The 25,554-nt window shown below is 43.1% G+C and overlaps 2 protein-coding genes across 2 annotated transcripts in view; both read right to left on the minus strand.

The window, feature by feature from the left end:
- arhgef10la (Rho guanine nucleotide exchange factor (GEF) 10-like a) overlaps positions 1–262 on the minus strand; it is a 309,208-nt gene extending 308,946 nt beyond the window's left edge. Inside the window, exon 1 of the mRNA XM_039015885.1 lies at positions 170–262. The gene's annotated coding sequence lies outside the window, so the exon portion shown is untranslated. The remainder of the gene's footprint in view (positions 1–169) is intronic.
- On the minus strand, positions 132–23,016 carry LOC120064702 (podocalyxin-like protein 2). Its single transcript, XM_039015323.1, has 5 exons — positions 22,779–23,016; positions 9,251–9,538; positions 8,407–8,434; positions 2,224–2,399; positions 132–277 (listed from the first exon to the last, which is right to left on the minus strand). Exons 2-5 carry the CDS (start codon positions 9,531–9,533, stop codon positions 132–134), a joined length of 633 nt encoding a protein of 210 aa, XP_038871251.1. The 5' UTR covers positions 9,534–9,538; positions 22,779–23,016.
- Between the last annotated feature and the right edge of the window lie 2,538 nt (positions 23,017–25,554).

Below are 25,554 nucleotides of genomic sequence, written 5' to 3' on the forward strand. Positions count from 1 at the left end.
TTAGACAGCAGACCCTCAAGCTTAATCAAGCACAAGTCAAGTTTTTTAAAAGGAACCAAATGACATTTTAACCCAAACCTGATGTCCATTGATCTGATGGTGCAGTACCAGACAAGGCACAATAAAAGCACTCAGTGGCCCCAGCCCCGGCACTTACCCCAGAGCTCACCTTCGTCAGGAGAGAGTGGTCCCTCACAGGGCACGTCATCATAGATCACCTCTAGGATCACTGTCTGGGGCTCTGCATCAGCCTCAGCCTCAGCATCAGCCACATCTTCTGGGGAAGACAGTAAAGACCACTCACATTCCCAACCCCTGACCATAGAGCCAAGAGGAGGGCCTCACACTGGTAATCTGGCAAAGCAACCAAACTTCAAGAGTATTGCACACTGCATTTTTCCCCCCATACATGAATTTGATTATGCCATCATTTCTGTTACATACCGTATATTTTGTAAATGTACATTTATGCAATCGTATTTGCATCAGTTCTGATTCATCTCAAACATCAAATACCTATTATTTTATTAGCAGTGACTTAAAAGGGAGATAGGCCTTGTGCGTTGCTGCTATGTGTGCTAGGTGTGCACTCCTAGAAAAAGGGTTCCAAAAGAGTTCTTTGGCTGTCCCCACAGTAGAACTCTATTTAGTTCAAGGTAGAACCCTTTTGGGTTCCATGTAGAACCGTCTGTAGAATGGATTATACTTGAACCCAAAAGGGTTCAGCCTGCAACTAAAAAGTGTTCTTCAAAGGGTTATCCTATGGGGACAGCCGAAGAAGCTTTTAAGGTTTTAAGAGTGTGGGATTGTGCTGTGGAATTGTGGCAGCATGATCCACCTTGTTTGTAATGGATCGAACCTATCTATCTCCACAGTCTGCAGAATTTGTCATTAACTGCTTTGAGAGTGTTTCAGCCTAATTTAGTTGAGGGGATTTATTGATTCGCTTTTAAATTGTGATTTGTTTGGAACGGTTCTTTATAAGCCCCAAACAATCCCTGGATTCAAGGAATCTGATGGGAGATGTAGATTCTGACATGGATTAGCCAACACTGCTTTAAGGATCTAAATAACCTGGGACACAATCCAAGAGAGAGACACAGTGTTATTATACTACAATAGTGACTAACTGAGCAACACTCTCTGTGAAGAATGTGTACTGAATGAAAAGGGAATAACTGTATCTTGGCCATCAACCTGACTATCTGTAGATCTGGAAAGTAACTGACTCAGTCCTCTGGGAACTCTCATTGTTTCAAACAGCCTGGGTGTGTTTCTTCAAGCTCCCCCAGCAATCCCAGAAGGCAACAACTCAGGCAGATTTTACCCTGGTTTGCTGAATAACTTTTTAGCACAGTATAACGTTGCTTTCTTCAGTTCGTCTTTGATGAATGTGTTCAAAGTCAAATTTGTAAAATCATAGAATTAGGGTAGTCTTGGGATTAAGACCCAAGATTTAGGGGGGTGTCTGGTGGCCATTTGATTAATTGTTCAGCAGTCTTATGGCTTGGGGGTAGAAGCTGTTAAGGAGTCTTTTTGTCCTAGAGGGAAAGTGCTATTGGTTGTTGGCTTTAAACAGTAAAAAGCTCATTAATCCCATAATAGCGCCAGTACTTAAGACATTGAAAACACAACCACTCATGCCAATTATGTCACAATAATAACACCCTAGCGAATCAGAAAACGGAGGTACACTACAATTTGGACATACTGTCCAAGCATGATGAAAACACCAACATTATCATTATAAACAATATTGACAAAAACAGTAAAGGACATGTGTGAAAGAGAACTAATGAGAGAGGTGAAATAATGGAGAAAGGTGTGGATTAGTCAGGCTCCATACAGTCTTTGAGTGGACCACCTTCAAAAAGCCTAATGTCACCATTGCTGACTGAGTCAAAATCCAAGAGCAATTTCCCTTGGTGGAAATAGACTAATAGTACACTATTGATCCTCATCCTGAATTAATGTAATTCATGTCTATGTGTAAATCAAATCATAGGAGGGAGAGAGTATGTATTAGCTGTTGCCCTCCATGAAGGTTACAGAAGATTACAGGCCAATACAGTTTTTACTGTAAAACAATGTCAACAAATATGCAATGCTACCAACAACAAGCCTTGTGGTGAAGGTTATGAAGGCTATACTGTAATTGATGTGAGCTTGCTCATGTCTGTCTATATCATGTTTCATGTGTCTCTGTACTATGCTGTTGTGTACCTTCAGAGTGTTCCCTCAGGATAGAGCTCTCCTTGGGCGTCTCCACACTATGGTCCTCCCAGTCAGTCTGCTTCTCCACAGGTAACGCCTCTCCAGGACCAGAACCTCCCTGGGCCTGCTCTCCCACAGAGGGTGCTGCGGCACTGGGCTCAACCAGCTCAACGGGGCCAGAGACCCTGGAACATACCAGACAGAGTAGTGAAAGCAGTAATGACCACTCTAGGCTGGGTGCTGTGTGGCTCATTACAAATTTAGTGCAGTGTGGATGAGGAGGGGAGGAAGAGAAGAAGGAGGAGGAGAGGTGGAGTAACCGGGGGCCAAGCACTGCCGTCCCAGCATGCTAACACTCCCATTAAACCTGGCACAGCACATATGTTCCTAGTGCAGCTCAGTTCTGCTAGGTTGGTCAGTCCTATTCACTGTGGTGTGATGATTCTGCTGACCACTGTTGTGAGGGGTTGAGAGTCCTCTGGTCCAGGTGAACTCATGTGAGACCATGAATATGATCATGTGACCTTACCTCCAGTTTGTTATATTAACTGTGAGCTATGAAAGTTCCCCCTAAACTATACCCCTTGATCACCTGCCATATCTAAAGCCTGACCATAATAATGATTAGCTTTAAATAAAAACTGGCCTGTAATATTGCCTTTGACACAACTCCTAATAATACTGATCTTGTCGGTATTCTGTAAAGAGCTACCACTTGCTTATGTTTTCAAGCTACCAGTCAGATTTACAGCAGTCCTCCCACATTATACAGCTAGGTCTGGGATGAAGGAGAAACCAATCTCATTAAATGCATCCCTCCCACCATCCCTGTCGGCTATACCAACAGCCAGTAAATCAATCAGTCAGCAAGATACTGTACCTCTCCCCTGTTCCAGACATGCCTGACAGACCGCAGTAGTTATATAACTACGCAGATAAGTTGAGAAGGAAATATTTTGCAGCCAAATAGCTTGCGAGCAGCCTGTTGGCCAGTTGGCAAGACAACGATAAAGGTGTTAGCTAATGCTTGTTTGAGTAATGTTCAAACTTAAAATCCCTCCCGAGTAATGTCCGCAAATAAAAGTTGCAAATCTTCACCTTCATTGGCTCCCCAAAGACACCAGACAGAAGACAGTTAGAAAGCAGCTCACATGCATTTCCCATAACTGTGGTTTCAAAGGGGGATTTAACAAGACATTTTGTGAGAACAATAATATTATTTCAATGTTGGAGGAGTATATATTTTATGGTTCATCTTTGTAGGCCTACACCCTTCACTTGTCTATATAAGTCCCTGTGAGTCATAGGCCTGTAGGAGAGAACAGAGGAGCAGGGCAGGGAACGTTTTTCAATGCAAATAGAATAGCCTGAGGCAAAGCACAGCATGAGCACTGAGCAGCCTGAATGCAAAGCCTTTACTGTCTGAGATCTGTTTCAACTCCCTCCAGCTACAGTACTGTCAACCCAGGGAAAGTTCTTTAAATGGCTTTCCTCCTGTCTCTCTGGGGAACAGTGCTGACCATGCTGATGATGGGCTAGATATACAGTACCAGTCAAAAGTTTGGACACACCTATTCAATGTTTTTTCTTTATTTTTACTATTTTCTACATTGTAGAATAATAGTGAAGACATCAAAACTACGAAATAACACATATGGAATCATGAAGTAACCAAAAAAGTGTTAAAAAAATATTAGTGTTAAATATATATATATATATATATATATATATATATAGTGTTAAAATTTTATTTTAGATTCTTCAAAGTATCCACACTTTGCCTTGATGACAGCTTTGCACACTCTTGGCATTCTCTCAACCAGCTTCACTTGGAATGCTTTTCCAACAGTCTTGAAGGAGTTCCCACATATGCTGAGCACTTATTGGCTGCTTTTCCTTCACTCTGTGGCCCAACTCATCCCAAACCATCTCAATTGGGTTGAGGTCGGGTGATTTTCGAGGCCAGGTCATCTGATGCAGCACTCCATCACTCTTCTTCTTGGTCAAATAGCCTTTACACAGCCTGTAGGTGTGTTGGGTCATTGTCCTGTTGAAAAACAAATGATAGTCCCACTAAGCCATGGGATGGCGTATTGCTGCAGAATGCTGTGGTAGCCATGCTGGTTAATTGTGCCTTCAAAAATCTAAAATTTGGACTCATCAGACCAAAGGACAAATTTCCACTGGTCTAATGTCCATTGTTCATGTCACTTGGCCCAAGCAAGTCTCTTCTTTTTTTAGTGTCCTTTAGTAGTAGTTTCTTTGCAGCAATCCGATCATGGAGGCCTGATTCACACAGTCTCCTCTGAACAGTTGATGTTGAGATGTGTCTGTTACTTGAACTCTGTGAAGCATTTATTTGGCCTGCAATTTCTGAGGCTGGAGCCTGGAGCAGGCTGCAGTAGAGGTAAGTCTGGGTCTTCCTTTCCTGTGGGGGTCCTCATGAGAGCCAGTTTCATCATAGCGCTTGATGTTTTTTGCGACTGCACTTGAAGAAACTTTCAAAGTTCTTGAAATTTTCCGCATTGACTGACCTTCATGTCTTAAAGTAATGGTGGACTGTTGTTTCTCTTTGCTTATTTGAGATGTTCTTGCCATAATATGGACTTGGTCTTTTACCAAATAGGGCTGTCTTCTGTATACCACCCCTATCTTGTCACAACACAACTGATTGGCTCAAACACATTAATAAGGAAAGAAATTTAACAAATTAACTTTTAACAAGGCATACCTGTTAATTGAAATGCATTCCAGGTGACTACCTCATGAAGCTGGTTGAGAGAATGCGAAGAGTGTGCAAAGCTGTCATCAAGGCAAAGTTTGGCTACTTTGAAGAATCTCAAATATAAAATATATTTTGATTTGTTTAACTCTTTTTTGGTTACTACATGATTCCATATGTGTTATTTCATAGTGTTCCACAATGTAGAAAATAGTAAAAATAAAGAAAAACCCTTGAATGAGTAGGTGTGTACAAACTTTTGACTGGTACTGTAGCTTCATTGTTATCAATTCCCTCCCTCTATCGAGTCTAACCTAACAACACACCACCTATTATATCAACTGCATCTTCCGTCTGCTGTGTGCACCCGGTCAGTCATAAAGCATTGTACACAGGTCTGCATACAGTATGTGTCTACTGTGACATTGTTTACTTTAACAGCTTGCAGATCTACCACTCAGTAGAGGAAGGGTGGAACGCTGATAAAGAAAAAGGAGTGTTGTAAAGTGGGGTTGCTTCGGTGGTGTGTTAAATGTGTTTACCTCTAAGGTTACAGCTCAAATGAACATAAGGCAGAGCCATATAAATGTCAGGTGTCAAGTTGTCATGGTGACCTTTGTCTAGGACTTTTCATCTTAAGGGTCTCACTTAATGAAAGGTATCTGTTAAAGGTCCTAGAATCAGACGTACCTAGACACACACACAATACCACTTCTTTCCTGGGTTGAGGCTAAGTAGACAGGTAGACATTTTATGCATGTTCTGCAACAATGTTTCTATTACAAAGTATTCTTTGTGATGCAAGTTTTACCAAATGTGTTAAATGTGCAACCAGAGGGAAAAAAAACTCTAGACCCCCTTTACACACAGAGTTGCGTAAAAAGCTTGTCCTCCATTTGGCAAATCTGACCACAATTCTATCCTCCTGATTTCTGCTTACAAGCTAAAATTAAAGCAGGAAGCACCAGTGACTCGGTCAGATTAAGCATATGCTAAGCTACAGGACTGTTTTGCTAGCACATACTGGAATATGTTCTGGGATTCTTCCGATGGCATTGAGGAGTACACCACATCAGTCACTGGCTTCATCAATAAGTGCATCGATGACGTCGTCCCCACAGTGACTGTATGTACATACCCCAACCAGAAGCCATGGATTACAGGCAACATCCGCACTGAGCTAAAGGGTAGAGCTGCCGCATTCAAGGAGCGAGACTCCAACTCGGAAGCTTATTAGAAATCCTGCTATGCCCTCCAACTAACCATCAAACAGACAAAGCGTCAATACAGGACAAATATCGAATCGTACTACACCGGCTCCGACGGTCATCATCTCAAAGCTCATCACTAAGCTAAGGACCCTGGGACTAAACACCTCATTTTGCAACTGGATAATGGACTTCCTGACGGGACACCCCCAGGTGGTAAGGGTAGGTAACAACACATCCGCCACACTGATCCTCAACATGGGGACCCTCAAGGATGCATGCTCAGTCCCCTCCTGTACTCCCTGTTCACTCATGACTGCACGGCCAGGCACGACTTCAACACCATCATTAAGTTTGCCAATGACACAACAGTGATAGGCCTGATTACTGACAATGACAAGACAGCCTATAGGGAGGAAGTCAGAGACCTGGCCGTGTGGTGCCAGGACAAACACCTCTCCCTCAATGTGCTCAAGACAAAGGAGATGATTATGGACTACAGGAAAAGGAGCACCGAGCACGCCCCCATTCTCTCGACGGGGCTGTAGTGGAGCAGGTTGAGAAATTCAAGTTCCTTGGTGTCCACATCACCAACAAACTAACATGGGCCAAGCACACCAAGACAGTCGTGAAGAGGGCACGACAAAACCTATTCCCCTTCAGGAGACTGAAAGGATTTGGCATGGGTCCTCAGATCCTCAAAAGATTCTGCACCATCGAGAGCATCCTGACTTGTTGCATCACTGCCTGGTATGGCAACTACTTGTCCTCTGACCGAAAGGCACTACAGAGGGGCCAAGCTTCCTGCCATCCAGGACCTCTATACCAGGCGGTGTCAGAGGAAGGCCCTAAAAATTGTCAAAAACTCCAGCCACCCTAGTCATAGACTGTTCTCTCTGCTACCGCACGGCAAGCGGTACCGGAGCACCAAGTCTCGGTCCAAGAGGCTTCTAAACAGTTTCTACCCCCTAAACAGTTTCTACCCCCATAAGACTCCTGAACGTCTAATCAAATGGCTACCCAGACTAGTTGCATTGCCCCCCCTTTTAGGCTGCTGCTACTCTCTGTTATTATCTATGCATAGTCACTTTAATAACTCAACCTACATGTACATATTATCTCAATTACCTCGACTAACCGGTGCCCCCGCACATTGACTCTGCACCGGTACACCCTGTATATAGCTTAGCTATTGTTAGTTTACTGCTGCTCTTTAATTATTTGTTACTTTTATTTCTTATTATTTTTTTAGGTATTTTTTTAAACTGCATTGTTGGTTAAGGGCTTGTAAGTAAGTATTTCACTGTAATGTTTACACCTGTCGTTTTCGACGAGTGTGATGAATACATTTTTATTTTATTTGAAATATATCTGAATCTTAGCTGAAACAGACACAGTGCAAATGCTCTGACACACACCTCTGACACACACCTTACACCTAGAAAAATCTATTGATATTTCCACTAGGAAAGGGAGAATGTTGACCCACAGTGGAACAGTGTACTCAGCAGAAATCTTCCCGAAGTGAAACTGCAGAGACTTAACATTTCCTTCTCTCACAATCCAACCCTATTCAAACACAGACACAGACATACTTTATCACAGTCACTCAGATACCCCGCTTTCTTATCACAGGAAAGCACACAGGAATGGCCAGCCCTGGCTCTCCTATCAGCACAGGTTTCCCAGCACACTTCCTAGCACACCATCATGCTGGTACCTCACCAGGACCATTGGACCCCACCATGGTAGGGGATCACAAATGAAGAGGGTGATACAGTACACTGGTTGATAACATGTTTCTATTGTACATTCTAATGAAGACCCTAACTCATATATAACTTCAGGCGTCACTGATTATTTTTCATGTCTGTGCTTTGTTCGAGGTTCTTGTTTTGCATTATGTTCCGTTTATTTTATTAAAACACTCACTCCCTGAACTTGCTTCCCGACTCTCAGCGCACATCGTTACAACTGCTATAACCTGCAGACTATAGACTACTTGTTTAGGCTACTGATTCAGTCACAGATGGGCTGTCTCCTTTGACTTCCTTTTCCAAACATATCAGTCCACCCTTTCAACTTTGACACACACTTGCTCTATGAAAATAGAGTTGTATCTGATTTTGTGTTATGCAAATATATTGATAACCTAATGAAGACAGAAGTTTCCTCTTCCGAGACCAAACCACACGGTCTCTAAGGATGTAATACCAATTCCCACAAACTGTGATAGCATATAAAAAGCAGGGAGTCTCTTACCGCCTGGGTGGGTCGCAAACTGGAACATCTGTGGGGACATTAGAGCCAAGAAAATAATGTTTAAAAAATGCTAACGTCATGTTACTTTATACTTAACTTGTGCAGCATGTACCATATGGGAAGAACAGTTAAAACATTTGGAATTCATCTAAGTAGGTTTCAATATGAGCAAAACTTTATCTAAATGTACCTTGTTTAATGAATAGGAAGGTCATTCCTGTGACTCAAAGACAATTGCTGATGAAAAGCCCATCGGAATCTTAATATTAGCTGTATATAGGCATTGTGTGTATAGCAGCTTTTATGAAAGATATCTCTGCCCAAGCTATTATCTAATTTATACAGAGACATTGTAAACCCTCTCATTTGCCTGCAGGGCTGAGTCCCAGCCTGATGCAGTCTCCTCCACCAGCCGCTGGTTATGTAACAGGCTTTCACTGTAGAGCATCATCAACCCCAGAATTCCCCAGCGGGGCGGAGAAACGCTCCACAACCCACTTAGCGGATTACTGTACTACATGTAGGCTTTGTGAGAAGCCTTTTAATTAAGCACTAGTCACTTCATTTTGTCCAGCAGAAGTTTCCGTAGATTAAAATCTTCCGCTTTAGCTGGGAGTGTAATTAACAGAGCTTTTTTGGCAGCATGACTGAGTCAGGTAGTCAATATTATACTGATAACAAGAGATTCACTGCTCTTTATCCAATTACAACACGGTTTAACCTGGCTCTCTTTATGCCTGTCTGTCTGAAGCTATTATGAAATCACTTCATGAACTGACAGCACCTTATGAGACCAGTGGAGAAGAGTCACTCACAATGTGATGTAATAGAAAGAACACTTCACCTGGAGAGGCTGTGGAGTATTGTCCCTGGGAGGGACTGTCCTCCTGACCAGCAGGGGGCATTGCATTGAGGTGCTGTTGTGAGTGTGCAGTGGGTGTTATTGTGTTGTCCTGTGGTGGGTTTGATTTTTGACTGGCTTTTACAGAGTCTGAGACAGGGTCTTTACAATCCGCTGGCTCTTTCTCTTCATCAGCACTGTCGACAAACCCAAACTTCTCCCCTTGCTCTTCATCTTCCTCCTCCCCTTCCTCCCTCTGTTGCTGCTGAGGCATCACAGAGGACATAAGCTCTAGAACAGAGAACAGAGACAAAGGGATAGTGAAAATGTTGAAGAAGAAAAAACATAAATAATATTCCTTCACAAAATTAGCTACAATTTAGAAACTGATTTGAGTTTGTTTATATACAATGTCAAATGTGTAAATACACAAACCACAAAAGGTATAATAGTTGTAAGTACTAATAAAGTGTACTAACCAACCTATGTAACTACCAGTCATTTCCATCTAAAAGGACCCATGAGTACCAACATGTGAAGTTCATAGGAGCATGTCAAATTGGGTGTCAAATGAAAACTAAGAGTCTAGATTGTTTAGACATTAAGGCATCTTTTCCATTGTAAAAATGAGGAATGAGCAAAGACTGATGGAAAAGGAGTCTCAGAAAACATCCACCAGAAAAAGTCTTAAAATGTAGTATAAATACATCAAAACACAATAATATTGAAGTAAAGAACCCCGCCAACTAATATCAACACTTGTACTTAACAAAGAAATTAAATGCAACATGTAAAGTGTTGGTCCCATGTTTCATGAGCTGAAATAAAAGATCCCAGAAATGTTCCATAGGCACAAAAAGCTTATTTCGCTCAGATTTTGTGCTCAAATGTGTTTACATCCCTTTAAGTGAGTATTTCTCCTTTGAAAAGATCATCCATCCACCTGACAAGTATGTCATATCAAGAAGCTAATTAAACAGCATGACATTACACAGGTGCACCTTGTGCTGGGGACAATAAATGGCCACTCTAAAATGTGCAGTTTTATCACACAACACAATGCCACAGATGTCTGAAGTTTTGAGGGAGCGTGAAATTGGCATGTTGACTGCAGGAATGTCCACCAGAGCTTTTGCCAGAAAATTGAATGTTAATTTCTCTACCATAAGCTGCCTCCAACGTAATTTTAGAGAACTTGGCAGTAGGTCCAACCAGCCTCACAACTGCAGACCACGTGTAGAAACGCCAGCCCAGGACCTCCACATCTGGCTTCTTCACCTGCAGTATCGTCTGAGACCAGCCATCAGTCAGCTGATGAAACTGAGATAATAAAGCCCTTTGGTGGTGAAAAATGTATTCAGATTAGCTGAGCCAACTCCCCAGTGGGTGGGCCTGGCTCCCAAGTGGGTGGGCCTAATTGGTAATGGAATTTCAGAAAAATCGGTAACGGAATTTCTGCAATCGAATTGGCAACAATGGGAAATCATAGTAGTTACAAACCACAGTTGAATTCACAAGTTTGGACAGCACAGTGCATATTTATACATTTGTGTACCTGTTCACGATACATCACCATGAAGAGAATGACATTTATACCCATAATTATGCATTTCTGTGTTTTACAAATCAGGGACCCATGATGATATTCCATTGCCGCAATTCCGTTACCGGGTGTAAATCCACGTCACTTACTGTAGTTCAAAAACAGTCAATGTGTCATGTGATAGCTGACACCCCATTCTTTCTGCAGACATAGCTGAATCTTAATTCGGAGATGATATATAACATAGTTTTTAAAAATGTGGACACATAAATACAGAAACTCTGTTACCAAACTTTTCATGTGTTTTTGTAAAATGTTTAGTGTAAAATGTTAAAAGTAGTCCTTCTGCATAGAGTTGTATGGTTTGCTAAACTTTGAAATCAATGGGTTTTTTTCGGCATTACATTTTAAGAGAAAAGTGAGTCTCAGCGCAATTACGTTATCGTGGAATTTCCCTGCCATGAAAAGACAAAGGTTTCAGGTGTCACGTTCCTGACCTGTTTTCTGTTAGTTTTGTATGTGTTAGTTGGTCAGGACGTGAGTTTGGGTGGGCAGTCTATGTTTTCTGTTTCTATGTTGGTTTAAAGGGTGACCTGATATGGCTCTCAATTAGAGGCAGGTGGTTTTCATTTCCTCTGATTGAGAGTCATATTAAGGTAGGTGTTTTCACACTGTTTGTTGTGGGTGGTTGTCTCCTGTGTCAGTGTCTGTAGTTTACGCCACACGGGACTGTTTTCGGTTTTGTTTGTTCGTTCGTTTTATGTAGTCAGTTTTCCTGTTATTGCGTTCTTCGTGTTTCATGTAAGTTCGTCGTCCAGGTCTGTCTACATCGTTTATTTGTTTTGTTAATTATTCAAGTGTAGTTCGTTTTTTCGTCTTGTTTAAATAAATCATGTCATCACACAACGCTGCATTTTGGTTCAATCCCTGCTCCTCCTCTTCGGATGAAGAGGAGGAGGAAAGCCGTTACATCAGGACACTTCATGTAAAGTTGAACCTCATTTTCAAATAGTTGATCAAGCATTTTGGTAAGGCCTATTTACTTGGTGATCTTTTTTTATTGACTGATATAGTTGTTTCAACTTTACACAGTCAAAGAAGACTCCATAATCTGTAGTTTGTGTATGGGTGCTGGGAACTATCAGGATGAAACTGAAAAATGGAATCATGTTAGAATGGGCTCCACTTCCTCCTACTAGACAAATTGTTTTAGTTTTATTCCAATCTAAATTCCAGAGAAAACAATGGTGTGAAACATTAGGCTCATGCTGTTTACATTTAAATAACATTTAGACAACTGCAAGATATTTTGGGGGAAAACAGTCTATTGCCAGATTCACATGCAAAACCACAGGTAACTGCTAAAATAAAGGAAACACCAACATAAAGTGTCTTAACGTTAATACCGACTGGGGTCATTTTGACCCCAGAGGCATGCTTTTGATCAAAGCCCAAAGGTAGTTTTTTAAATTATTTCAATGTTTCAAAACTTTTTTAAATCAATTTCCCCCCCAACAAATATACAGCAAATACTGGTTTAGTATTTTTGTTTCAATTTGGACTTTAAAAAAAATCATGTCCTTAGGGGTCAAAAACCAAAAACACCTAATTCCGCATATAGTAATTATGCCTATTATAGTATATAATTTGATAAATATGACTTTTATTTGAATCTCTGGAGACATATTATCAATATCACCAGAGGTTGGAAGGGACCGCTATTAGAGATTTTGACCAGATACACAGATCATTTCCCAAAATATAGCACCCCATATAGCACCCCTCGGCTAAGATTGTAAAAAATTTAAAAACAGAAATTACCTGACATATAAGCTTAGTTGCAGTCAAAATAGTGCATAAAAGTATGTCAGTGATATAAATACTTGCTAGAACTGTAATACAGAAACCAGCTACCCTCTAAATGTACACATAGTGCTGTATTGGTATGCACACTCTGAAAAATAGTTATTCTACAGGAAACACCAGAATTCCTATAATATCCTCCAATATTCTATATATGTCATTTGTTAATGGTAGTTGGGTTGCTATAACATTTGGTTTGAAGTGATTTTGAGGACTTGGGCATGTTTTTTGAAGCATTCTGCCATAGGCCCTACCACTTCCATTGTTCAAATAAAATAAAATTGTATTTGTCACATGCGCCGAATACCACAGGTGTAGACCTTACAGTGAAATGCTTACTTACAAGCCCTTAACCAACAATGCAGTTTTAAGAAAATACAACAAAAAAAGTAGGAGATAAGAATAACAAATAATTAAAGAGCAGCAGTACATAGCAATAGCGTGGCTAGGGGGGTAGAAGCTGTTTAGAAGCCTCTTGGACCTAGACTTGGTGCTCTGGGACCACTTGCCGTGTGGTAGCAGAGAGAACTGTCTATGACTAGGGTGGCTAGAGTCTTTGACAACTTTTAGGGCCTTCCCCTGACACCACTTGGTATAGAGGTCCTGGATGGCACCAGGAACCCAAGATCCCAGCCCCCGAGCGGTATGAAGGCCACCCGGGAGGTTGCAAGGGGTTGCTCACCCAGTGCTCTCTGGTGTTCGAGCTACAGTCCTCCTCGTTCCACACTGATCGGGCCATGATCGTCTACATAATCTCTCTACTCTCAGGCATTGCCCTGGCGTGGGCAACAGCAGTGTGGGAACAGCAGCCACCCTCCTGCAGCTCCATATTAGCCTTCACTGCCGAGCTGCGACGAGTTTTCGACCACCCAGTCGGCGGACGAGAAGCGGCCAGCCGACTGTTCAACATCCGCCAAGGGGCCAGACCAGTGGCTGACTTCGCCGCCGAGAGTGGGTGGAATACAGAGGCACTGGTCACCGCTTTCCACCAGGGGTTGTCTAACTCCATCAAGGATGAACTGGCCTCTCAGGAACTGGGAGAGGACCTTGAGTCCCTGATAACGCTGGTAATCAGGATCAACATCCACCTCCGAGAACACATGAGACATGAGATTTGTTATTATTGTTTATTGCAAAAAACACAAGGATGGGGTGACATTAAAGTATTAGAACACGAAGGACAAACAATACAGCATCAAGACACTATCAAACATGTATCAGTCTTTCCGCAACAGAGCAGAGCCATCCTTATGTGTGAGAGTGCGTGTGCATGATAGTGATATAAAATATATGTCATAGTTTCCTTTCTCATGATCACAATCTTGTGAAACCCGAACCCTAGAAGATCCCCCCACAGTTCCCCAATAGCTGTCCCTCAACCATTCGAGACCCCTCCCACAGTCCCCCCCCCCCTCCCCCCCCCGGAATAAAATAAATTAAAAATTCAATGAATTCCATTCCCCACCCCCAAGAATCCCCCAATGCACCAACAACCAAGAGAATAAACTAAAGAGAAACAAAGGAAAAGATAGAAGAAAACAGCAAACAACAATGCACTTATTTTTTTTTTTTTTAATAATACATTTAAAACAAAGGACAACAAGGACAACTGAAATCATAACAGCAATGCCAACTGTTTATGTTTGTGTGCATGTCTGGCACTATTACATGTATGTGTGTGTTCTTGTATGTGTTTATTTGAATGAGAGTGCGTGTATATGCATGTGTACAAACACCTGCACGGCATCAGCCTCAGGCAAACCGGCATTAGTTGTAAAAACAAATGTACTTTTATTATTATTTTATTTTGACTTTTTTCCCCTTTATCTTTTGACCATCATTCTCTCTCTCACACAGCAACTCCACTCCCACTTGTCTCCAATTCCACATACCAACCCTCAGCTTCCCTCAGCCCATCCCATCTATCTCTGCTGGCCACCCACTTCGTGTATCTACGCAACACATATCTTTCAACTATGCTATGATGTTTAACGTACAATTTCAATCTATCTAATCGAATAGAATCAACAGATTGCGTGTTGAAGATAAAGATACTTTTACTAAGAGTATTAGTATATTAGTAATTGACTGACCCGGTCTCTCCAGATCTCCTAACAGTACTATTTCTAGGGTCAATTTTAGATCAATGCTATGCATTTGCAGCCATTCCTGAACCTGAGACCAGAAACAGGCTAACTAAGGGCAATACCAAAATAAATGGTCTATTGATTCTGTATCCTCACAACAAAATCTGCAGAGCTTTGATGATTTTATGCCCCAAATATTCAACATTTTGTTGGTGGCAAGAATTCCGCGCTTTTTTGACGCCATCCCGGTTTCCTGAGCACCCCAAGCCCACTGAACCCATCATTGAGGAACTCATGCAGCTGGAACTCACACGTCTGAGCCCACAGGAGCATGACAGGCGCATGCGCGAAAGGCTGCTGCCTCTACTGTGGAAATGCCAGGGCTCGCCAGGACAAGGGGAGAACCTGACAAGCTGTGCAGTTACCCCCCGGCTACCCAGTCTGTCACTACCTGCAACCCTCCACTGGGACAACCGTCAGCACCAGATTCAAGCCTTCGTGGACTCTCAGGCCGCAGATAATTTCATTGATCATGACTTCGTCAGAGAATTACAAATCCCCTGCGTGAAATGTCTTATCCCTCTGCAGTTTCAAGCCTTCGGTGGAGTTTCAAGCCCATTGGCTCCGGCCAGATGGAATATCAGACCAAGCCCATTCTACTGGAGGTTGGGGTGAATCACTCAGAGACTTAGTTTTCTTTTGATCACGGCTCCCGAGAACCCCCTTTCCTAGGGTACCCCTGGCTAGCGCTACATAACCCACTACTCTCCTGGTCCACGGGACCCCTACTAGACTGGGGAAAGAACTGCCAGACTAAATGTCCAAGACCCCCACCTGGAGTCTCGCCACGTCCCCCTGCATCCATTGAAGACCAAGACTTCTCCGCTCTCCCTCCCGAAGGTTGACCTTCGGGAGGCCTTCACCCTCCCTCCTCATCATCCTTACGACTGCGTCATAGAACTCCTACCCGGCTCCACCCCTCTGCGGGGCCGTCTTTACTCCCTTTCGATCCCTGAAGCTGCAGTCATGGACAATTACATCCAGGAGTTGCTGGAGTCCGGTTTCATACACTCCTCAACATCCCCAGCTGGTACAAGTTTCTTCTTCGTGGGAAAGAAGGATGGAGGTCTGTGTCCCTGCGTTAACTACCGAGGGCTGAACAGGATCCCGATTAAGAACCGTTACCCCCTACCCCTGATATCCGCTGTCTTGCAGCTGGCCCAGGGGGCCCAATTCTTCACCAACTGGACCTCCGCAACGCTTACAATCTTGTGAGATTGAGGGAGCGAGAAGAATGGAAAACTGCCTTTAACACCCCTAGTGGCCACTGAGTATTTAGTCATGCCATTCGAATTATCGAGCTCACCGGCAGTCTTCAAAGCATTGGTCAATGACACTCTTAGGGATATGTTGAATCAGTTCATCTTTGTTTACCTCAACAACATCCTGATCTTATCCAAGACCCTTCCGGAACACATCCTGCACGTCCGCCAATTCCTGAGACGCATCCTGCAGAGTCAACTATACGTCAAGATTGAGAAATGTGAGTTCCATGTATCCCAAGTCTCTTTCCTGGGCCACATTATCTTGACAGATGCCCTGTCCCGCCAACACAATGTCTCTAACGAGGAGAGGGACTCCGAGCCCATCATCCCCAGCTCCCGCATTGTGGCTCCCATGTTATGGAGTATAGAGACCACGGTACGACAAGCCCAGACCCGAGAACCTGACTCCGACGGGGGTCCCATTAACAGACTTTATGTTCCACGAACAGCCCATTCTTGAGTGCCACAAGAGGGACACTACTCTAAATTAACTGGGCATCCAGGGGTTAATCGGACACTGGAGTTCCTGAGGAAGAAATTCTGGTGGCCCAAAATGATTGAGGATGTGAAATCCTTTGTTGCAGCTTGTTACACCTGTGCCCAAAGCAAGTCCTCACGGTAGTGACCGGCTGGGTTGCTCCAGCCTCTGCCCATCCTCAGCCAGCCCTGGTCCCAACAGTCCATATACTTTATCACAGGGTTACCTCCATCCCAAGGGCTTACAACTATCCTGGCGGTCGTTGATCGGTTCTCCAAGCCAGCCTATTTCATAGCCTTACCCAAGTTGACCGCTGATCTCATGATTACCCATGTCTTTCGACTACACGGACTTCCCCAGGAAATTGCCTCAGATCGTAGGCCCCAGTTCGTCGCACGGTATTGGAAAGCCTTCTGATCCCTGTTGGGGGCGTCAGTGAGTCTCTCCTTGGGGTTCAGTCGAATGGGCATACAGAGCGGGCCAACCAGGAGCTGGAGAAGTTCCTCCACTGCTTCGTCTCCACCCAGGCCAGCAACTGGAGCAAGTTCCTCGTCTGGGCAGAGTACGCTCACAACACACTGTTGCCGTTCGAGTGTTAGTTCGGGTTCGCACCCCCCCTCCCCCGTTTCCTGAACAAGAGGCCGAAGCAGTACTGTGTACTGTCATGGTTCCACCTGTCACCAGAGGGCAGCAGAGACCATCCTAGAGGCATTAATGACACAGATGTGTCCTATTTACTCATTATGATTTCCCTGTTAAAAGAGGTGTGTTTACTGTTGTCCTTTATGAAGCTTGAATTATGTGCCGTGCGTGTTTGTCTCCTGGGTGCGTTTGAGACTTAGTGTTTGTTGTTTTCCCAGTGTTACTGTGATCCTTCCACTACCGTTTCTCAGTAAAATATTATGTTTATTCTTAACCGCTGATTCCTCGTCTGGTCTCTTCTCTGCACCTGGGTCCAACCTCACCATGTCACAGTATGCTGTATTACCTACATTTCGGCATGTGGGTCACTAGCAACAGGTTGTTTTGACCAGTTTGCTTCTCAGGATTGTAAAAAACTCCAATCCTTTAAGCATGGCAGAATTATGGTTGCCCCCAAAACCACAGAGGGAGAGACATGAAACAGAGAGGGGACTACAGTTCCAGTATAAAAGCAGGACATATGGCTGAGAAGGGCTGTTAGCATAATTAGGGGCTTTCCTAAAGATTAATGGAGATATCTATACCCTGAGAGTAATGAGCCCAACAACCCACAGGTTGTTTTAAAGATGAGCATACATACGTGTCTGGCCTAAATACCTAAACTTTACACCCTGGGGGGGGGGGGCTTTATATCTGTAGCAGAGCACCACTCCTGAGTCCTGGACGTCTGGTGAAGTCTCATAGTACAGCTTGTGCTTTACATTTTGATTATTGCTAACTGTTTCCTCTGCAGGAACATTCCTGGCCCTGATAGGACTGTTTGCACGGCCCTCTGGCGGATGACAGCATAGGGTAGAGAGGGGTGGATACGATCATCGGTGCCTACGCGGGAAAGGGGTTTGGCGCTGGCCCACTTGGAGATCATTGCACAATTCCTTTTCAGTCCAAATCTTCCCTTGAATACAAAGTCTGACTCAAAAATGTATATTACAGTTTTACAAGCCTCATCAACGCAAGCAGTCTCCTGACAATTCTGAGGAAATCAGGTCAGTTTTAGGGAAGTGAGGTACTATAATGTTGTTGGCATGGTGATGGCTTGGAATTACACAGGGATACTTTTTCTGATCTTAATTTTAAATATATTACACATGACAAGTGGCAAAGTAGGCCAGGTTTGAGACTCACAGACTCTATCCTTTAGGGGTAATACTAAGCATATCCACACGGTCGGTGCAATTCTAGTCATGTGTGGACCCAGCCCACCATGGACTCTATCCCGTTCACTGTATCACAAACCCAGTTTCTCCAGCCGGCCCACTTACTGCTCCTAATAAACAATGAGCCTTTTGTAGGAGGAGAAACCTCTGTTCACCCTCAGAAAGCATTGTTTCTGTGTTGATAACTGAACTGCTGGGCTAGCTGGGAGTTAGATCACAGGTCAGAGGGTCACGGACATGCTGTGCTGTATGTGATGTGTCAGAGCCAGGCTCTGCTCAGTATAATGGAGTATCTGTGGGATAAAATCTATGATAACCACTGTCCTCTTGGGGTTCAATACTTTAGCTGTCTACCGCCATGTATTATGGAAAAATAACCTGGGTTTTTCCAAAGGAAGGAAAGCAGGACTGGTAAAATAATCTTTCATAATAAGTTCTGCTTTGGCATTGGCATGTCTTACAGCTACTATGGTACAGAAAAACGTGCACAATGAAAACTAATGAGCTCATGTCACTTTTTGCATAAAAAACGTACTTGCCATTGCCAGCAGAACATACACTGAGTGTACAAAACATTAGGAACACCTTCCTAAAATTAAGTGGTACCCTACCCCCCTCAGAACAGCCTCAATTCATCGGGGCATGGACTCTACAAAGTGTTGAAAGCGTTCCACAGGGATGCTGACCCATGTTGGAGCCAATGCTTCCCACAGTTATGTGAAGTTGGCTAAATGATTCAAATTACCAACTCATTATCAAGCTTTGATTATTTGAATCAGCTGTATAGTGCTATGGCAAAAAACAGCACCAGCCCCAGCACCAAGTTTGGGAAACCCTGTACTACCATACCCCATTCAAAGGCACTTAAATATTTTGTCTTGCCCATTCGCCCTCTGAATGGCACACATACACAATCCATGTCTCAAGGCTTAAAAATCCTTCCTTAACCTTAACCCCTTCATCTACACTGATTGAAGTGGATTTAACAGGTGACATCACTAAGGGATCATAGCTTTCACCTGGTCAGTCTATGTCATGAAAAGAGCAGGTGCTCCTAATGTTTTGTACACTCAGAGTAGTTTGTTGCTGTTGTGTTCCTCACTAGGCTCCTCAAGCTCTGGAATCCCCCTCCTCATGTTGAAATACTTTGTACGACATACATTTAAAAACTAAACTTTGTTTGCAAAAGCCTTTAGACAGCCTGTCAAAAGAGACTAGGATAAGAGGAAACAAAGGAGATTGAACTGGTTCTGTCCTAAAGCCATTCTTGAGGAAAATTGGATAGCTTGTATAATTGAGATGAAACAAACACACCCTAACCCAAATAAAGAGTTCAGCAGCACCGATATGGTGTGGTAATGTTTAGGGAAGGTGTCGTGATGTCAAGGAGATGTTGGATACACATAATTGTATATGTCTCTAATTTGATACACATAATCAAATACACCACATGCATATGATATCTATAGAAGTATGGATCCATAGAGCTTTGTTGGAATTCGAACACGAGTTGGGAAAGATCGGCTGAACTGAATGTGGCATTTCACCCATAAAAACTTGGGGAAAGTTTCCAGAATTTTGATTTCCCAGTAACCCCATTTCATCCATCCCAGTCATCCCAGTCACCCCCCTCTCCCCAACATCCACACACACCCTCAGACTCTACTCACAGACTAACGTTATTAACATGCCACATGAACACCACCTGTTGCCATGTTGAGTCCATTGCTGGCTGCATGCATAATGCCCAGGCCGGGCAAGTCATTGGCCAGACAGGGAGAGTGAGTCAGGGTACATCAATGGACAATAGAACAGAGCAGCAGCTGGTGGAGAGTAGAGACTGAATAAACAGCAATGGAATTCTTACAGAAGACAGCTAAAACAGCCTTCTTTTATCCAGGGTCTTCCTTGGGTTTTATGCAGGGTGGTTTGACTGGTTTCTAAACTTCCTCTCTCTCATGGGCGTCTTCTTCAACAAGATCCATGGACAACAAACAGTTGGGAGAAGTGACAGTCCGAGGCAGCTCCCTTCCTGCTTCCACTGAATATCAATTTCCCAAAGGAAATCATCTTATCAAAAGATAGGGTTGTAAGACAACCCATTTAGGGACATCCTTTAAGCTGTCAAAAGCAGAGCTCCATGAGTGGGAGTGTTTGTAACACATACTAATGGATTGTATGCCTCCTCCATGATTCTCCAACCAACTCCTGCCAAACATTTAGCATAGGGACTTGTTAGAGTATCTGACTGTCAGATTTAGCTCAGAGTAGAATGAATCATACACCATAACCCAGTTTGTTTTTTTCCTATTGTAAGCTCCATTGTAAGCTACAGTATACTGTACTGATTACTGAATATTGAGAATATACAGCACCGTAGACTGTATGGTCAGCATAGTGAAACCTTCATGATGGGCTGCTTTCATATGCACTGTTGTGGTCTGTACTGTTCAGCCATGTAGGTTTACATTATTCATACAAGAGTCACATTGGCCTTCAGTTGCCCTCCCCTGCAGAAGCTGTTGCTGTGACCACTGTGTGTGATGGTAGTCACACTACTCAAGGACGCCGTTGGTGTTACTGTATTCTCACCGCCTCTCTATCTCTGCTGTGACCACTGACTGCACTGACTATACCTCAGTCCAAATACTGCAGGTAAGTCACCTCAGTAACAACAATGTAATTGTAATATAAATATTCTGATGTAGGTGTATGGCTTAAGCTATGGTAAGTCCTGAAATGCATCCATTTTTATCTCCTATCAAATAATTTCTGGGTAACGATTTTTCTATTCAAATGATCAAAAAGAAACAAAAATATATTTTTAGCAAGTAGCAAATTTCTCAAGCAAGAATTTTGCTAGGACTGTCTGGGAGTCGTCTGAGTGGGGAGGGAAAAACTGAAAATGTGCTGTAATTGGCAGAGAGGTTTAAAACTCTCTTTCTTATTGGTCTATTAACCACTTTACCTCCTGCTGATGTCACGAGACAGGCCAAAACTCCATTCCACCAAAACAGGCTGAAATTTCAGGCAGTCTTTTCAAACAGCTGTAACACTAAAAGGGCATTATCATAATTTTCACAATTTCACAGTATTACTCCAACCTCATAGTATGGAAATATATATAAAACATAAGGAAATCATGTTGACTGTACTGGGCCTTTAATAATACACATAATGACCTGGGTGTCCTGTTATTGGCTCGTTGGACTAATCTTTTTATTGGCCAGTTTGGGTCATTTGTGTGCACGCTCATTTGTTGATACTTCTCTATTGTTAAGTCTCGGCCAGCCAGGGTTGTTTTTCAGTATCAGAATACAGAATTGTTACCTATTACAATACAGAGGGTGGTTGGGCTGTCCCTTTGATGCAGTCTTAAGAATGCCACTTTGTTATGAATGTATGAATGCAAGTTATAGCACAGTTACAGCACGTATGAGGGAATTGACACAATGCAAACAGAGTGATACCAAACAGCTCTATACCAAACATCCTCCTATGTACCTCACTATACCAACACACTACTCTGCTACGACTGTACTCCTAAATCTCCTTACCCATTCCCTAGGGCTTCCAGGAGTGGGAAGGCCTTAGCTGTGTATAGGCTGTGGCATGAGAGGAGAAGGAGAGTGGGTTCCTATTCATAGGAGAAGCTGTATGGTTTAAGCTACAGGCCAGACATGCATAGACTATTAATGGAACTTGATTGTCAGACAAGGGGAAAAGAAACTAACAGTCTGACTGCTGGGACATCCGGCTAGAGAGAGAAACACAGTACATCTTTCCAAAACGCAGATCAGAGGACCCTTCTCCCTTCTCCTTTCGCCTCTGTTGAGATGAGGCAGCGTGAAATTCATGCAGGGAGGGGCTATTGTACTCCAGGAAGCAGACCCTACACTAGGGCTGGATAGGGACTCCTGTTTCAACCTGGGGTGATGAAGGGGGTACAGACAGTATTGTAGTGCAGTGGAGTAGCTCTGGCCCAGTTCTGACTGGAATCAACGGATCAATGAACCATCCTCCCAAGGGGCCAAAAGATGGTGTCTGTCTCTGAACCATAGTGTCTCATGGTCTTACCCCTGATAAGATGGGTAGTGAAACACCTGACACAGCCCTGAAGACTAGTCCTGGCGTAATTATTTGTGAGAGAGTGTATTCAAATAGAGGCCACCCAGCTTTGGGCAGTGCTCTCCTCTCCTCCTACCCAGCTCTACCCCAAGATGAAATCTTTCAGACACAGGGATTGAGAGTGCAAAACAACACACACTCACCCACCCCCACTCCATCCATGGCCCCTCTGACAAAGCTCCTGTCTTTGTTAAGAAACAGAAAAAGAGTAATCAGAGGGAGAGAGAATATAGTAGAAAAATTCTCACCTTCTGTCCTCAGTAGTTCTACTAACAAGCTTCAGTTACTCCCTGTGGACTTTTAAGGTTACTTCCCATGAACGTCCTGCTTCTATACTGACAGGTTCCTCATACTCAGCCCTGTCTGCTTTTGAAGCTGCTAGGGCTCCAGCCTCAGGCGGAGTAGACTGGAAATATCCTGCACTATTTACTTTCCCACACCAAGTAAGTTCTTCCCTGCTCTGCTCTGCACACTAGCTGCTCTGAATGAGGCTCCCCCTTCTCCCCTCTCTCTCACTTCTATGGTTCAGTCCCCCCATCTGTTCCTCCCCTCTCTCTTTTTCAAAATGTTTTGCCCTGTGTTTCTCTCCATCTTCCCTCTCTTTTTCTCCCCTCTTGTTTAGTCCCTCCCTCCCTCCTCAACTCTCCTGCCCCCTGCAGCTTAACAGACAGCAGCACAAAGCAGGCCAAAGACAGAGCACAAATCTTGACATTGGCCAATAGAAATGCTAGAGTATTGCACATGCCCCAATCAGAGCAGATATGCAGATGTCATGGGCGGGTCAAGAGGAATTAGGGGTGGACACTCAGGGTGAAAGGGGGAATAGTTTTAGTGATTACATTACCAAGGCAAGGACTTGGGGAATACAAGGAATTAAGTACTGTATTTGTAAGTAAACACATCTTCCTTTTCATATATATTTCAAAACATTTTGGTCACTATCTAGTCAGGGCAAGAGAATCTGTGATTGGCTAAATGTCTTGACCTCTGACCTATTATGTCAATGGCTCTATTTCTGCTCCTAAGTACATTTACTGTACGGCCAGGCAGTCAGTGACCTGGACCGCTGGTAGACATCAGGATGAGATTTAATCAGAGGTCAAGCCCCATTAAAAAGCCTGCAGTTCAAAAGTCAAACTCTAAACAGTTCTAAAATCACTCTCATCTACAGAGACAAAATATATATACACTACCGGTCAAAAGTTTTAGAAAACCAACTCATTCAAGGGTTTGTCTTTATTTTTACTATTTTCTACATTGTAGAATAATAGTGAAGACATCAAAACTACGAAATAACACATATGGAATCATGTACTAAACAAAAAAAAGTGTTAAACAAATCTAAATATATTTTATATTTGAGATTCTTCAAATAGCCACCCTTTGCCTTGACAACAGCTTTGCACATTCTTGGCATTCTCTCAACCAGCTACACTTTGAAATGCTTTTCCAACAGTCTTGAAGGAGTTCCCACATATGCTGTGCACTTGTTGGCTGCTTTTCCTTCACTCTGCAGTCCAACTCATCCCAAACCATCTCAATTTGGTTGAGATCAGGGGATTGTGGAGGCCAGGTCATCTAATGCAGCACTCCATCACTCTCCTTCTGAGTCAAATAGCCATTACACAGCCTGGGGGTGTGTTGGGTCATTGTCCTGTTGAAAATCAAATGATAGTCCCACTAAGCCCAAACCAGATGGGATGGAGTATCACTGCAGAATGCTGTGGTAGCCATGCTGGTTAATTGTGCCTTGAATTCTAAATAAATCACAGACAGTGTCACCAGCAAAGCACCCCCACAGAATAACACCTCCTCCTCCATACTTTACAGTGGGAAATTTACATGAGAAGATCGTCCGTTCACTCACACCGCGCCTCACAAAGACACAGCAGTTGGAACCAAAAATCTCCAATTTGGACCAGACCAAAGGACAAATTTCCACCGGTCTAATGTCCATTGCTCGTGTTTCTTGGACCAAGCAAGTCTCTTCTTCTTATTGGTGTCCTTTAGTAGTGGTTTCTTTGCAGCAATTCAACCATGAAGGCCTGATTCACACATTCTCCTCTGAACAGTTGATGTTGAGTTGTGTCTGTTACTTGAACTCTGTGAAGCATTTATTTGGCCTGCAATTTCTGAAGCTGGTAACTCTCATGAAGTTATCCTCTGCAGCAGAGCTAACTCTGGGTCTTCCTTTCCTGTGGTGGTCCTCATTAGAGCCAGTTTCATCGTAGCGCTTGATGGTTTTTGCGACTGCACACAAAGTTCTTGAAATTTTCCGTATTGACTGATCTTCATGTCTTAAAGTAATGATGGACTGTCGTTTCTCTTTGCTTATTTGAGCTGTTCTTGCCATAATATAGACTTGGTCTTTTACTAAATAGGGCTATCCACCCCCCCCCCACCCCCCTTGTCACAACACAACTGATTGGCTCAAACACCTTAGGAAGGAAAGAAATTCCACAAAACTTTTAAGAAGGCACACCTGTTAATTGAAATGCATTCCAGGTGACTACCTCATGAAGCTGGTTGAGAGAATTCCAAGAGTGTGCAAAGCTGTCATCAAGGCAATGGGTGGCTATTTGAAGAACCTCAAATATAAAATATATTTTGATGTGTTTAACACTTTTTTTAGTTACTACATGATTCCATATGTGTTATTTCATAGTTTTGATTCTACAATGTACAATTTTATTCTACAATGTAGAAAATAGTAGAAATAAATAAAAACCCTTGAATGAGTAGGTGTTCTAAAATGTTTGACCATTAGTCTATATATATGGCAAGGTAAGCAAGCCCGGATAAAATTAACAAATTTGAATCGAGGGAAAGACAGGAGGACTATTTATACCAAACTTGAAATTGTGTTTCCAGGCACTAGCATTTCATCCCATCTTAAATTGGTTTCACATGATTATTCTGCCCCCTGGCCAAGGACAGAGAGAAATATGGTGTCTCCTATTTTCCTGGAAGAGATTGTCTTCACTAATATATTCCTTAAACAATATAAACTATGCTTTTGTCCTG

This window comes from Salvelinus namaycush, chromosome 20 (assembly GCF_016432855.1).
Source record: "Salvelinus namaycush isolate Seneca chromosome 20, SaNama_1.0, whole genome shotgun sequence".
In the NCBI taxonomy this organism is placed as follows: domain Eukaryota; kingdom Metazoa; phylum Chordata; class Actinopteri; order Salmoniformes; family Salmonidae; genus Salvelinus; species Salvelinus namaycush.